Here is a 13,404-nt window from a genome sequence, read left to right on the forward strand (position 1 = left end):
TGTAGAATAGTGGGCTGTTATATAGTAAAGGGTTTCATTTGTTTAGCTTATAAAACTAATAGTACAAGATGCAAGGGCTATAGTGAGAGTATTTTTTTTCATAAACTGACATAGATCATGCATTTTCACCATCGCTGAACCCCCTTTGTCGTAGTTGATGGTCTCCCGCTGCATGGCACGTCTTCGATGCTGGTTTCCCCCTTTTCAAACTTCTTCATCCATCTGTGCACGTTGCTCTCGTCAATGGTGTCGCCTCCGTGAACATTCTGTATTGCAGTGGGAGCCCATCAACTGCAACGAAGGGGAGTAGCTGAGTTCATATCAGCCATCAGGTGTTACTCAGAAATGAGAGAAATTTATTAATGTATGTCCCTATGAGGATTTTCTCGCCACGGTGAGCCGACAAAAAAATAAAGGACGCTTGTATGTTAGGTTCAATATAGCAACAAGATAGCCCGCTAACTGTGATAAGTGATGTATTCACCTGCTCGAAATAATACGAATTTATGTGATAGACCAGCACAAAGTGGCACATAATTATGAAGTGAAAGGAAAATGATAAATGGTTTTCACAAATACAAATAGTGGTGTGCATTTGTATTCAGCCCCCTTTACTCTGATCCCCCTAACTAAAACCCAGTGACACCAATTGCCTTCAGAAGTCACCTAATTAGTAAATAGAGCCCACTTATGTGTAATTTAATCTCAGTATAAATACAGCTGTTCTGTGAAGCCCTTAGAGCTTTGTTAGAGGATATTAGTGAACTAACAGCATCATGAAGACCGAGGAACACACCAGACCGGTCAAGTTGTGGAGAAGTTTAAAGCAGGGTTAGGTTATTAAAAAATATCATAATCTTTGAGCATCTCACGGAGCACTGTTTAATCCATCATCTGAAAAGGGAAAGAGTCTGGCACTACTGCAAAGCTACCAAGACATGGCCGTCCACCTAAAGAGAAACAGCCAAGAGGCCCATGGTAACTCTGGAGGAGCAGCAAAGAGCCACAGCTCTTACATACATTTACATTTAGGCATTTGGCAGACGCTCTTATCCAGAGCGACTTACATTTTTATCTCATTATACATCTAAGCAGTTGAGGGTTAAGGGCCTTGCTCAAGGGCCCAACAGTGGCAACTTGGTGGTTGTGGGGTTTGAACCTGGGATCTTCCGAACCGTAGTCCAATGCCTTAACCACTGAGCTACCCCTATCTTACAGGTGGGAGAATCTGTCCACAGGACAACTATTAGTCATTTACTCCACAAACCTGGCCTTCATGGACGAGTGGCAAGCAGAAAGCCACGGTTGAAAGAAAGACAAATTTCTTAATGCTTTCTTTTAACAGCTTTTGAATGTTGGATAGAACAGTGCTCTATGAGATATTTTTTATAACCTAACCCTACTTTAAACTATACCGCAACTTTATCCCTGACCTCTATGGTGTGTTCCTTGATGCTGTTTGTTCACTAATGTTCTCTAACAAACCTCTGAGGGCTTCAAGGAACAGCTGTAGAACATAATGAAATTCAATTACACACAGCTGGATCTTCTTTGGTTCCACTGGATTTTTTTTTTTTTTAATTTGAACTGGATTTGACATTGAAATGAAACTGGATTATTAAAAAAAATTCAAAACCCTTTATCATTTTCCTTTCACTTCATTATGTACTGCTTTGTGTTGATCTATCACATAAATCCCCAATAAAATGCATTTACGTTTGTAGATGTAACGTGACAAAATGTGGAAAAGTTCAAGGAGTATGAATACTTTTGCGAGGCACTGTGCAGTGTAACATAAAAGATATAGATTGCTTTTTCAGTGCTGAAGCTGTGAGCAGCCACTAAGGTCATTAAGAGATAACGAGAGAATAGTTAACGCTGTGTGTTTGTGTTAGATTGATAGATTGATTTGTGATTACTCTCACATCCAGACATTTGATTTGTCTCAGTCTTGTAAAATTGGGAATCTATTAAGGATCAAATAAGGATGGCTGATAAAAAAAAAGAAACAGTTTCTGAGCTCTGCTTTTCATAACAAATAGTTTTGATGGATGTTTAGCGGAGCTTTTATCTTCCGCAATCATATTTTCCTGTGTCTGTGTCTCCCAGGATGGTACGGAGAAGTGTTCTCCCTCCAGCAGTTTTGAATGTGCAGATGAGGTAAGAACGTCAAGCGTAGGGAATTTCAGCTCATTTCCAGCTGCACAACTTTGATTACCTTGGGTGTGTTGGGAGCTGGGGCGAAAACACAAACGCCGGAGCGAAGAGCCGAGCGACTGAAGTGCGGTACACAAAAAGCGTGCAGTCACATGACTGTGTACTTGCCGATGTCCTGTCCGCTGACTCAGGCGGTCTTACATCAGATCAGTATGATATCACTTTAGTATGATATCACTTCTGTGCATCCCAGTGATGTCTGGTTTAAACAGCGGCGATAAAGGGAATCCCACAAGTCTGTTCCCCCGAGTACGCTTGTCCAGGTGGGAGTGGAAATAAGAAACGACCTGCCACACATTCAAATACATAACCACCAGGCATGTTTAATTCAAAGATTTGTTCTTTTAGCTCATTCAGACTCTCAGTCAGATCAGCTCACTTATTCAGAGGAGTTTGATCAATTAAAAAAAATGAAATAAATAAATAAATAATTCTCAGATTAATTTTGAATGTAGAAAATGTTTACAAGTTATAAACAAGTTTAAATGTTTTGTTTTTCATTCTTTTAATAAACCTCATCTATTATTGACATTGTGAGAAAAAAAAACTCATCACCTTGCCTTCTGGGTAATCTTATATTTTAAGATTTTTACTTTTAAAGGAAAGAAATGATCATCAAGAAGAGCAAAAGATTGGAAATACTGCATAGAAGAAACCTCAATATTTTAGACCATAGTGCTGTTGAATTCTTAAATCTGATTGGTCAGGAGGTCTTTTAATTAAAGCTGAAATTAATTTTAGTAATTTTCCTATTACCGCTTCTGACCAGCTTCAATTTAAATTGCAGGGTTTTATTCATGATTCAAGAACTTTATTGTCATGTGCCCAAGTTTTTCTGCACAATGAGGTCCTTTGTTTTAGCACCTGCATGGGTGCTGCAGTATTGAATAATAATAAAGAACAGGTCGCTCCGCTCAGATGGCTCTCCAGGGTGAATAAAAACACAGAAAAAAAAAAAAACTTAGGAAAAGAGCATTCTCTGCTTTTTTTTTCTCTTTTATTTCTGTCTTGGCCACGGTTTAAATAATGAAATACTGTAGAATTTTCCCCTGAAGTGTCCCACTCTGCTGTTCTCTGGAAGGGCGTGGCTCAGCAGTAGCTCATTTACATAAACACTGAAATGGCACATTTGCAAGAGGAATGAAGCAGAGTGAAAAAAATGCATCTGAGGAGTATTTCAGCTGGTGTATTGTAATGTGTATATATATATATATACATTGCTATTTTTAACGCAAATTAAATTAAACATTAAATAATGCATTTTAAAATTGTGATTAATTGTGATTACTCACAAACTATAATTCTGATTAACTTGATGATTTTTATTAATTACCAGCATTAATATATATATATAAATACTGTATATACACATGTACACTCACCTAAAGGATTATTAGGACCACCATACTAATACGGTGTTTAATCCACTTTCGCCTTCAGAACTGCCTTAATTCTACATGGCATTGATTCAACAAGGTGCTGAAAGCATTCTTTAGAAATGTTGGCCCATATTGATAGAATAGCATCTTGCAGTTGATGGAGATTTGTGGGATGCACATCCAGGGCACGAAGCTCCCGTTCCACCACATCCCAAAGATGCTCTATTGGGTTGAGATCTGGTGACTGTGGGGGCCATTTTAGTCCAGTGAACTCATTGTCATGTTCAAGAAACCAATTTGAAATGATTCGAGCTTTGTGACATGGTGCATTATCCTGCTGGAAGTAGCCATCAGAGGATGGGTACATGGTGGTCATAAAGGGATGGACATGGTCAGAAACAATGCTCAGGTAGCCCGTGGCATTTAAGCGATGCCCAATTGGCACTAAGGGGCCTAAAGTGTGCCAAGAAAACATCCCCCACACCATTACACCACCACCACCAGCCTGCACAGTGGTAACAAGGCATGATGGATCCATGTTCTCATTCTGTTTACGCCAAATTCTGACTCTACCATCTGAATGTCTCAACAGAAATCGAGACTCATCAGACCAGGCAACATTTTTCCAGTCTTCAACTGTCCAATTTGGTGAGCTCGTGCAAATTGTAGCCTCTTTTTCCTATTTGTAGTGGAGATGAGTGGTACCCGGTGGGGTCTTCTGCTGTTGTAGCCCATCCGCCTCAAGGTTGTGCGTGTTGTGGCTTCACAAATGCTTTGCTGCATACCTCGGTTGTAACGAGTGGTTATTTCAGTCAAAGTTGCTCTTCTATCAGTCGGCCCATTCTCCTCTGACCTCTAGCATCAACAAGGCATTTTCACCCAGCATACTGGATGTTTTTCCCTTTTTCTCACCATTTTTTGTTGACCCTAGAAATGGTTGTGCGTGAAAATCCCAGTAACTGAGCAGATTGTGAAATACTCAGACCGGCCCGTCTGGCACCAACAACCATGCCACGCTCAAAACTGCTTAAATCACCTTTCTTACCCATTCTGACATTCAGTTTGGAGTTCAGGAGATTGTTTTGACCAGGACCACACCCCTAAATGTATTGAAGCAACTGCCATGTGATTGTTTAATTAGATAATTGCATTAATGAGAAATTGAACAGGTGTTCCTTATAATCCTTTAGGGTGAGTGTGTATATATATGTGTATGTATATATATATAATATGGGGAATATAGTTTCCTCTAGCAGTACAACGACAGGCAGATTAGACTTATTGGTGTCCCAAATTGCCTCTTTGTGTGTATTGTGTGTTGTAAACCCCACAACCACCAAGTTATTGCTGTTGGGCCCTTGAGCAAGGCCCTCAACCCTTAACTGCTCAGATGTATAATGAGAAAATGTAAGTAAAGCCCAATCCCAATTCTATTTTCTTTTTGTTGTAAAATCCTTATTAATGGCAAAAATTAGTTACATTTATGGGTCTGCTTGCTCGAGTGAGCAGCCATGTTGAAAATTTCGCTTAGCCCTTTGTTTGAAGTGAGGTCCCGAAAAATCTTCATTTGGAGGGCTATCTGGCCCTTCCCCTTATCCCTACCCCTCCAACCAAAAGAGGAATGAGACACCCCTACCCCTTCACGTGAACGCGCCAAACGGAGGCGTAGGGCTAAGTGTAGGGGTAAGGGGTAGAATTGGGATTGGGCTTAAATGTACCCTGCCTCGTGCCCTAAGTCTCCTGGAATAGGCTCCAGGCCCCCCAGTATACAGAATACAATAAGTGAGTGTTATCATATTCGATAGTCAGTGTTATCATATTCGAAATCAAACCAGAAGAGGGTGTGGTCTTTCTATCATTTACGAAGTAACAAGGTTATTTAGGCTAAAGCTGACAATAGCATCTAATACAATTTCCTCAGATTTACTTCCGTTCCTCGCATACTTAACATCAGCCGGATACATGAATAAAATCTGCAGTAAAGCTGGAATACAGACTGGAATGCTGCTGTGGGTTGAAATAGGATGCTTTAAGCTGCAATTAATTATAATGCCTGTAAGATATTCCAAAAAGTTCTTTTCATAACGACGAGAACAATGGATAAAGAATGATGAAAATTGTGTGAAATAAAAGTAGAAGTTTTAGAATATTTATTCATAAAGTAATTAATGAATGGAGAGCCGGCAGAGATCTGCTCTTCTGTGCACAGCGTGGAGTCTGTGTAAGCGTTATGGAGCAGCAGCTAAACCACCAGGAGTTTCACAACCATTTATGTCTAGCGAGTAGAGTTGCCAGGTTGCACATATCACAGATAAACGCTATTTCACCAAAAGTTAGTGGACACCTGAGTAGCAAAGCTACTGTATTTGTGTTTGATGAACATGCTGGTTTTGATTAAACCCGACTTGATCTATACCATGAGTATAGCCATGGAGAGTTGTGTTTACTCAAGCACTGATATTGTTTGAGGACGTCTGCGGTGTAGTCGACGTTCCAGTTCATCCTAAATGTGTACGGTGTCGTTGAGGTCCGGGGTCTGTAATGAACAATCAGGTTTTTTACCCTCCAACCTTTAATAGACACATATGTCTTGAAGAAGCTCACTTTGTGCACAAGACAATTGGCATGCTGGTTCCAGTAAAGGGGAATTGTGATTCTACAGCAAAAAAAAAAAAGACATTCTGTACAACTGTGTGCAAGTTAACCTTTAGTTTGGGGAAAACTTGGGAGAAATTGTAGGCTGGTAAGCTGTGTAGGCTGTAATACTTTTGAAAACATGGTGTAGAATAGAACATGGTAGTACAAATCAGAAATGTGCAGCAGTAAAATATACTTGTGGTTGGAATGTTTTTGAATCCTGACAAATCGTCCATAAGGTTTCAAGTTCTATACAAGTCAATATAACCGTAAAACTATTGCTCAACTTTTTTTGTTTGTTCAATTGGCTTGACACAATTGGCACACACAAATTTTTTGGTTTGGTCATCTAATATATATACAAACACACACACACACACATATATACGTTTAGTTTAAGGATAATATGTAGGTGGAAGTGGCAGACCATTGCTGGGGACATTCTGAGGAAGCAGGTTGTCCCAGAGTCTGTACCATTTACTGGAGTTTAGAAGTGTGAACAGTGAGTGGGCGGGGTGGCAGGGACTCCTAATGACACTCGTAGGCCATCTGTACAGTGTTCTGTTGGAAACATCCTGCCGTAAGATGAGATCCTTTGGAATGTGATTTTCCGTACAATCCTGATCACAGTTCTAACACTGTCTTGTCCTGTGCATACTGTATAAAAGTCTGTGGGGTTTTTGCTTGTTTGTTTGTTTTTTTGTTTGTTTGTTTTTTACAAAGTGAGGTGCATATAATGTACAGTTGTGGCCAAAAGTTTTGAAAATTACATAAATATTGGAAATTAGAAAAGTTGCTGTTTGAGTTTTTATAATAGCAATTTGCATATACTCCAGAATGTTATAAGAATGATCAGATTAACTGCATAGTCCTTCTTTGCCATGAAAATTAACTTTATCCCAAAAAAAACATCCACTGCATTTCATTGCTGTCATTAAAGGACCTGTTGAGATCATTTGAGATCACCTTTTGAGATCAGTAATCGTCTTGTCAACTCTGACAGCTGATTGGGTTAGAATGGCAGACATGACATGTTAAAAGGAGGGTGATGCTAGAAATCATTGTTCTTCCATTGTTAACCATGGTGACCTGCAAAGAAACACGTGCAGCCATCATTGTGTTGCATAAAAATGGCTTCACAGGCAAGGATATTGTGGCTACTAAGATTGCACCTAAATCAACAATTTATAGGACCATCAAGAACTTCAAGAAAAGAGATTCAATTCTTGTTAAGAAGGCTTTAGGGTGTCCAAGAAAGTCCAGCAAGCGCCAGGATCAGCTGCGGGATCGGAGTGCCACCAGTGCAGAGCTTGCTTAGGAATGGCAGCAGGCAGGTGTGAGTGCATCTGCACGCACAGTAAGGCAAAGACTTTTGGAAGATGGCCTGGTGTCAAGAAGGGCAGCAATGAAGCCACTTCTCTCCAAAAAAAACTTGAGGGACAGATTGATCTTCTGCAGAAAATATGGTGAATGGACTGCTGAGGACTGGGGCAAAGTCATATTCTCCGAAGAATCCTCTTTCCGTTTGTTTGGGGCATCTGGAAAAAGATTTATGATTATGAAAGAATGGGTTGCTATCAGTCAGGATTTGGCCCAGAAGTTGATTGGGCCAACACAGCAAATACTGACTCTTTGCATAAATGTCATGTAATTGTCGATAAAAGCCTTTGAAACGTATGAAGTGCTTGTAATTATATTTCAGTACATCACAGAAACAACTGGAACAAAGATCTAAAAGCAGTTTAGCAGCAAACTTTGTGAAAACTAATATTTGTGTCATTCTCAAAATTTTTGGCCACGACTGTTCTGTACATTACCATTGCTGTCGGGCATTGTAAGTTTTCCTGCTCTGCACACCAACCATAAAGTTTGTCACTTGATGTACAATTCACAATGTAAGTAATCAGGGCCAAATTCCACAACCCTCATTCCATGCAAAAATGCATTCCAATGTTTAGCTGAGTTTTTCCCCCCCAAAAAAAGAGTTAAAATCCCAAAATTTTACATTTAGGCATTTGGCAGACGCTCTTATCCAGAGCGACTTACATTTTTATTTCATTACACATCTGAGCAGTTGAGGGTTAAGGGCCTTGCTCAAGGGCCCAACAGTGGCAACCTGGTGGTTCTGGGGTTTGAACCTGGGATCTTCCAAACTGTAGTCGAATGCCTTAACCACTAAATCCACTGAAATCTAGGCATGCAAATTAAATTTATACACAAAGAGGGGCGACATGGTGGCTTAGTGGTTAGCACTGTCGCCTTGCACCTCCAGGGTCCAGGTCTGATTCCTGCCTCGGGGTCTGTGCGCATGGAGTTCTCTTGATGGGTTTCCTTTGGGTTCCCCCGGTTTCCTCCCACAGTCCAAAGACATGCAATTTAGGCTAATTATTGTTTTAAAATTGCCCGTAGTGTGTAAACGTGTGTGTGAATGTTGACCAGAGGTCATACCACACTTGTGAAATGGGAATAAATACAGTGGTCACTAATGGCCTCTAGGGTCCCTAGTTGGACTACAGAGTTTGCTAGATGGATGGATAGACACAAAAAGAAGACGTTTTTAACTTAAATATTTTGTGGATTTACAATATTTGTTGAGTAAAATAGGTCAACTTTTCCGGCGATTAACATCCCAGTTAGTTCATTTGGCAGTGCTGGATATTTAGGGCACTGACATCATAGTGCATGATCCCCTGTTAGTCATGAACCCTGAAATGTTCATGGAGGGAGGAGCTGTCTGAATGTTTTGCAGACTCAGGGATTAAAGATGTCGGTGATGAGGATGTTGCTGATTAATTACCCCAGTGAGGAGGAGCATCCTGACAGCTCTGACAACACATGGTCTTACGATTACTGAGGGAAAATGAAAAGCTGGTTAAAAAAAAAAAAAAAAAAAGCTAGCTGTGGTCCCTCAGGAGACAAGACATAATGATGTTGTTACTCAGCCCGGCCCCAGTATGGTATATAAAAAAGTAGCTGGCTCAACGTCCCAGTCCCCTCAGTCATCTTAGCCATCTCTGACTGATGTGTAAACACTGTGTGCTTTATTCAGCCAGTAGTGCCCTGATGAGAATAAAAACGGTTTACTCAGCTAAAATCTTAGGTTCTGAATTGCTGAGGTTACATGGTGGTTCATTTATTCATTCATTCATCTTTTATATCGCTTAACCTGTATACAGAATCATGGGGGGTCTGGAGGCTACAGGAGATTTGGGGCACAAAGTGGGGTAGAGCCTGGATTGATAGTACATCAATATCAACAATAATAATAATAATAATAATGGTTTGTTGATTCAAACACAATTAAACAACTATTATAACAATTTTCTTTTTGTTTGACTCAATCAAAACTTGAATCCTGGCAGAAGGAAGCACTCATGTTCTGGTGTTTGCAGAACTGAAGTCCTCACACATCTGACAGTTGCTCCAGGAAGCGCAAACACTTTTTCCACAGCACCTGGCACTCTTTTTCATTGGACAACCCCTAAAAAATAAAAATAAAATCAGATCAGAGTTTCTTACACAGCTAAAATAAATAAGTTCTTAAAGTTAGCAAATATCTAGTGTAGCCCTTACAGTTTTTCGAGTGAATATCAAATCTTTCCGCACTTTTTGATCCGATACAATAAAGGCATTGTGTTGCATTCCTGCTTGCATTGTGACCAACATAACCTGAGCCTAACCTTAAAGGTCCCATATCTTACTATTTATTTAACACAGGACTCGAGAGCTCCCTTAAAGTGTGTGTTTATGCTGGAACTGATAATATCCCTTAGATAATGCATTTTCCATACCTTATAATTTTACTCCTTTGCTAAAGCCACGCCCCTCCAGAGAACAGCAAACTAAGAAACAAGCTGGGGGATGGGATATTCTTTTATGAGGTCATATTGGGGGGGGAATTGAAAATGGACATTAATCAAGGAATTGTCATGTATGGAGGAGAGACAGGATCCGAGTGCAGACAGTGGTTTATTAACGCAGTGCACAGATTTTAAAACAAAACAAAATCATGGGGTACAAATAAGATGACATCTAGGACCGATCGAAAGGGAACACTTTATAGACTACATAGACTAATTAGACAAGACAAGGTGCAGGTGAATACAATTAGGACGACTTGACTGTGATGAAGTGCATGATGGGAAATGAAGTTTCAACATAAGACCAAAAACAAATACAGGATGATGATATGAATGTTTTTTTCCCAAATTTTATTAAATCTGACACCATATGAATGTTTAAAAATGACTACAAAGTAAATTTAGCTTTGTAGAAATAGGTCGCCTACAGTAAGATCTTTTTTTACAAGCTTTTAACTAAAGCAGCTTATAAAGGAATATATACAATAATCTCATCCGTGTTGTGTCCAAGAATGTGAAGTTACTATACTACTGTATATCACGGAGCCCCTAAAGGGGGAAAAATGTTATTATTGGCCTTTTGGCTGCTAACATCGAGGGGGTCCATCTGATCTGCACACAACTTGGCACAGGTTTTACGCTGGATGCCCTTTCTGACTCAACCGTCCCAATTTATCCAGGCTTGGACAGGCGAGAAACGTAACACCTGGCCACTAATTCTCTGTCAAGGGAAAAATAATTCTGTGTCAGGGAAAGAAATCCGTTAAAGGAAAAAAAACATTTCTGAGAAGAAGAAAAAAAAATGGGACATAGAACAGAAAAAGATTTGAAACTTATACTTCCGGGTCAGTCTTCCAGCAGAAAATACGGAAAGGTCAAGTACGTTAGTGCATTTTAGCCATTGTTGTGTTGAAGCACCATGTGCAGCATCTCGTAGACTAAAATTTGTACATATTTATCGTAATGTCCTGTTTCGTGGGCAGTATGGGTTCCTGTTGTATTCCTCTTGACCTCGGTAATGTTTTTGCACTTTGGCTCCGTAGTATATCACTTTAATGAAAATGTATAAAATTGTTTACATGTTTACGATTTGTATTAAATAAGTCAATAAAAAAGTTTAAAAATCAACCTTAAGTTTTAACCTTCACCGGAGTTTTTCGTTCGATAACTGATTTTAGTTCATATTAGTAATAATATCTTATTATGTTACAGTTAAATCTGCCACATAATGTTTTCCACATCACGTTTTCCTCTCCTTGTCCTTTACAGACCATCCTGGACTCCAGCCTGGACGGCTCCGTCGGCTCGCACCAATCCGAGAACGACAGACACTCGTCTGCATATCTCTCCGGCGTCTCCATGGCAACCATCGTCCTGTCCGTCGTACTTGCCATTCAGGTCGTGTAAATAAATCTCCCGAGTCCACAAGGACCAAAACAATCAGATGGACACCTTCAGTCCAAACCCTGACATTGATCTTTGTCATTCTCTTTCTCTTTCGCTCTCTTTTTCTGTGTGTCTTACACGCCATTTTTAACAATTGTTGTCAAATTGAAGAGAACCAGCAACCGCGGATGTGTAGTCCTACAGCACAGAATGGGTATCTCCACGTCCCCGTTAGCTTAGCAACATGGGCTTAATGGGGTGCAGGGGAGGGGGGTTAGTGGGGGGGGGGTAATGGCGGGGGGTAAATGGGGGCAGTCTTGAGAAAAATCTGGGATTGAACAACCAAAGGAAGTAGGAATGCAGAAAGTCTTTGTGATGTACAGGTATATAATCACAGGAGACGTTTCGTGGATATTTGAAACAGTGTGTGGCTTTCAGATACCGACGCATTATTCATAATACTGAGCTTCTTCTGTATATTTATATCCAGTTGAGCGGGAAGATCTGTAAAATAAACCTCCACCTGGCTGTCTGACATGGCACGACACATCGTTTATGTGTAAAATGCTTTTTAATTTACAGCTCGAGTCAGGTGCAAAGGTCTGAGTTAACCAAAATGTTTTTGTTTTTTTTTTGTTTTTTTTTATTAAATCAGTCATCAAACACTATGTTTCCTAGTAGATGACTAGAATTATGAATGTTGTCTCTGACTGGCTGATGCTTGATCGTGTCTGAATATTTTACACTAAATGCGACACTTATTTAGACAGTGGAGCTGGATTTTCCCACAATGCCGTGTCTGGTTGTTTATCTTCAGAGTTATAAGTAAGGAATAAAACATGAATTGGACGGCTGCTTCACATTAGACTGTCTCACACTCCTCTGTCATTCATTATGTTCTCATAACCGCATGACCTGAAGTGTTCTTTCTCTCATCTCATAGCCATTCGCTTACAGTTATGCTTAATTTGTTGCTGTTTAAAGCTTTTCTTTACCAGTATACAGCTGCATTTAATAATAATTTATGTTACAACCAATACTGTATTACAAGATATTCAAGATATTATAAGAGAATCTGCAGCACTTGTACTGGAGACTCTTTCCAAAAATGTGAAATCATCCGTTTCTGTTTAAATCTGTATTAGAGGATCAACGAGCGATCCAAAATTGCCAAAATTGACTTTTTTCACTGATTTGTGCTTAAAAAAAAACTAATGTTAATGGTTTCAAAGTTATGGCTGATCGAGTGATGTGGCTTCCAACCAAAACAACTGGCGTCTGTTTTAGAAAATACACATGAACTACTCACTCACTCATTCACTCACTCATCGTCTATACCACTTTATCCTGTATTCAGGGGCGCGGGGGGCCTAGAGCCTATCCCAGGGTACACTCTGGACGGGGTGCCAATCCATCGCAGACACGTGAAATACTTCACCTAATTGAGAATTTAGCAGGACTATAGTCTAGAACTTATTAATGGCAAGATGTTCATCTTGTTGATATCAAAATCTTACTCAGCGAAGATGTTATTTGAAGTTGAACCAAAGTTTGTGGACCTCCACAACTCCCATATGTGGGTCGTCCCCACCTGTTGCCACAAAGTTAAAAGCACACAACTCTATACAGTGAAAAGTTCTTGTATGATGCAGCATACATTCCTTTCACTGCAACGAAGAGGCCCGAACCCGTTTCAGCAAAACTGTGCCTTTGTGCACAAAGAGAGCACCTTAAAGTCATGGTGTGAAGCTGTATGAACTTAACCGTGACCTACTGTAACATGAATCCAACTAACATGAGTGCCTGGTCTGACTAAAGCTCTTGCAGCTGAATGATTACAAATCCCTACAGCCAAAAATCTCCCAAATCTCGTGGAAATCCTTCTCAGAAAAGTGGAGGTTAATATAACAGCAGAACTTCGAAAA

General features: G+C 39.9%; 1 protein-coding gene across 2 annotated transcripts in view; it reads left to right on the forward strand.

Moving 5' to 3' along the window:
• The window catches only part of gfra2b (GDNF family receptor alpha 2b), a 105,391-nt gene extending 93,671 nt beyond the window's left edge, over positions 1 to 11,720 (forward strand). Inside the window, exons 8-9 of one of the 2 annotated variants that reach the window (XM_053515596.1) lie at positions 2,110 to 2,160; positions 11,363 to 11,720. In XM_053515596.1, coding sequence (XP_053371571.1) covers positions 2,110 to 2,160; positions 11,363 to 11,500 — 189 coding nt within the window. In that variant the 3' untranslated portion in view covers positions 11,501 to 11,720. The remainder of the gene's footprint in view (positions 1 to 2,109; positions 2,161 to 11,362) is intronic. The other variant, XM_053515597.1, reaches the window with a different exon arrangement.
• The last annotated feature ends 1,684 nt before the right edge of the window (positions 11,721 to 13,404 follow it).

The sequence above is a fragment of the Clarias gariepinus genome, chromosome 17, assembly GCF_024256425.1.
Source record: "Clarias gariepinus isolate MV-2021 ecotype Netherlands chromosome 17, CGAR_prim_01v2, whole genome shotgun sequence".
Lineage (NCBI taxonomy): Eukaryota > Metazoa > Chordata > Actinopteri > Siluriformes > Clariidae > Clarias > Clarias gariepinus.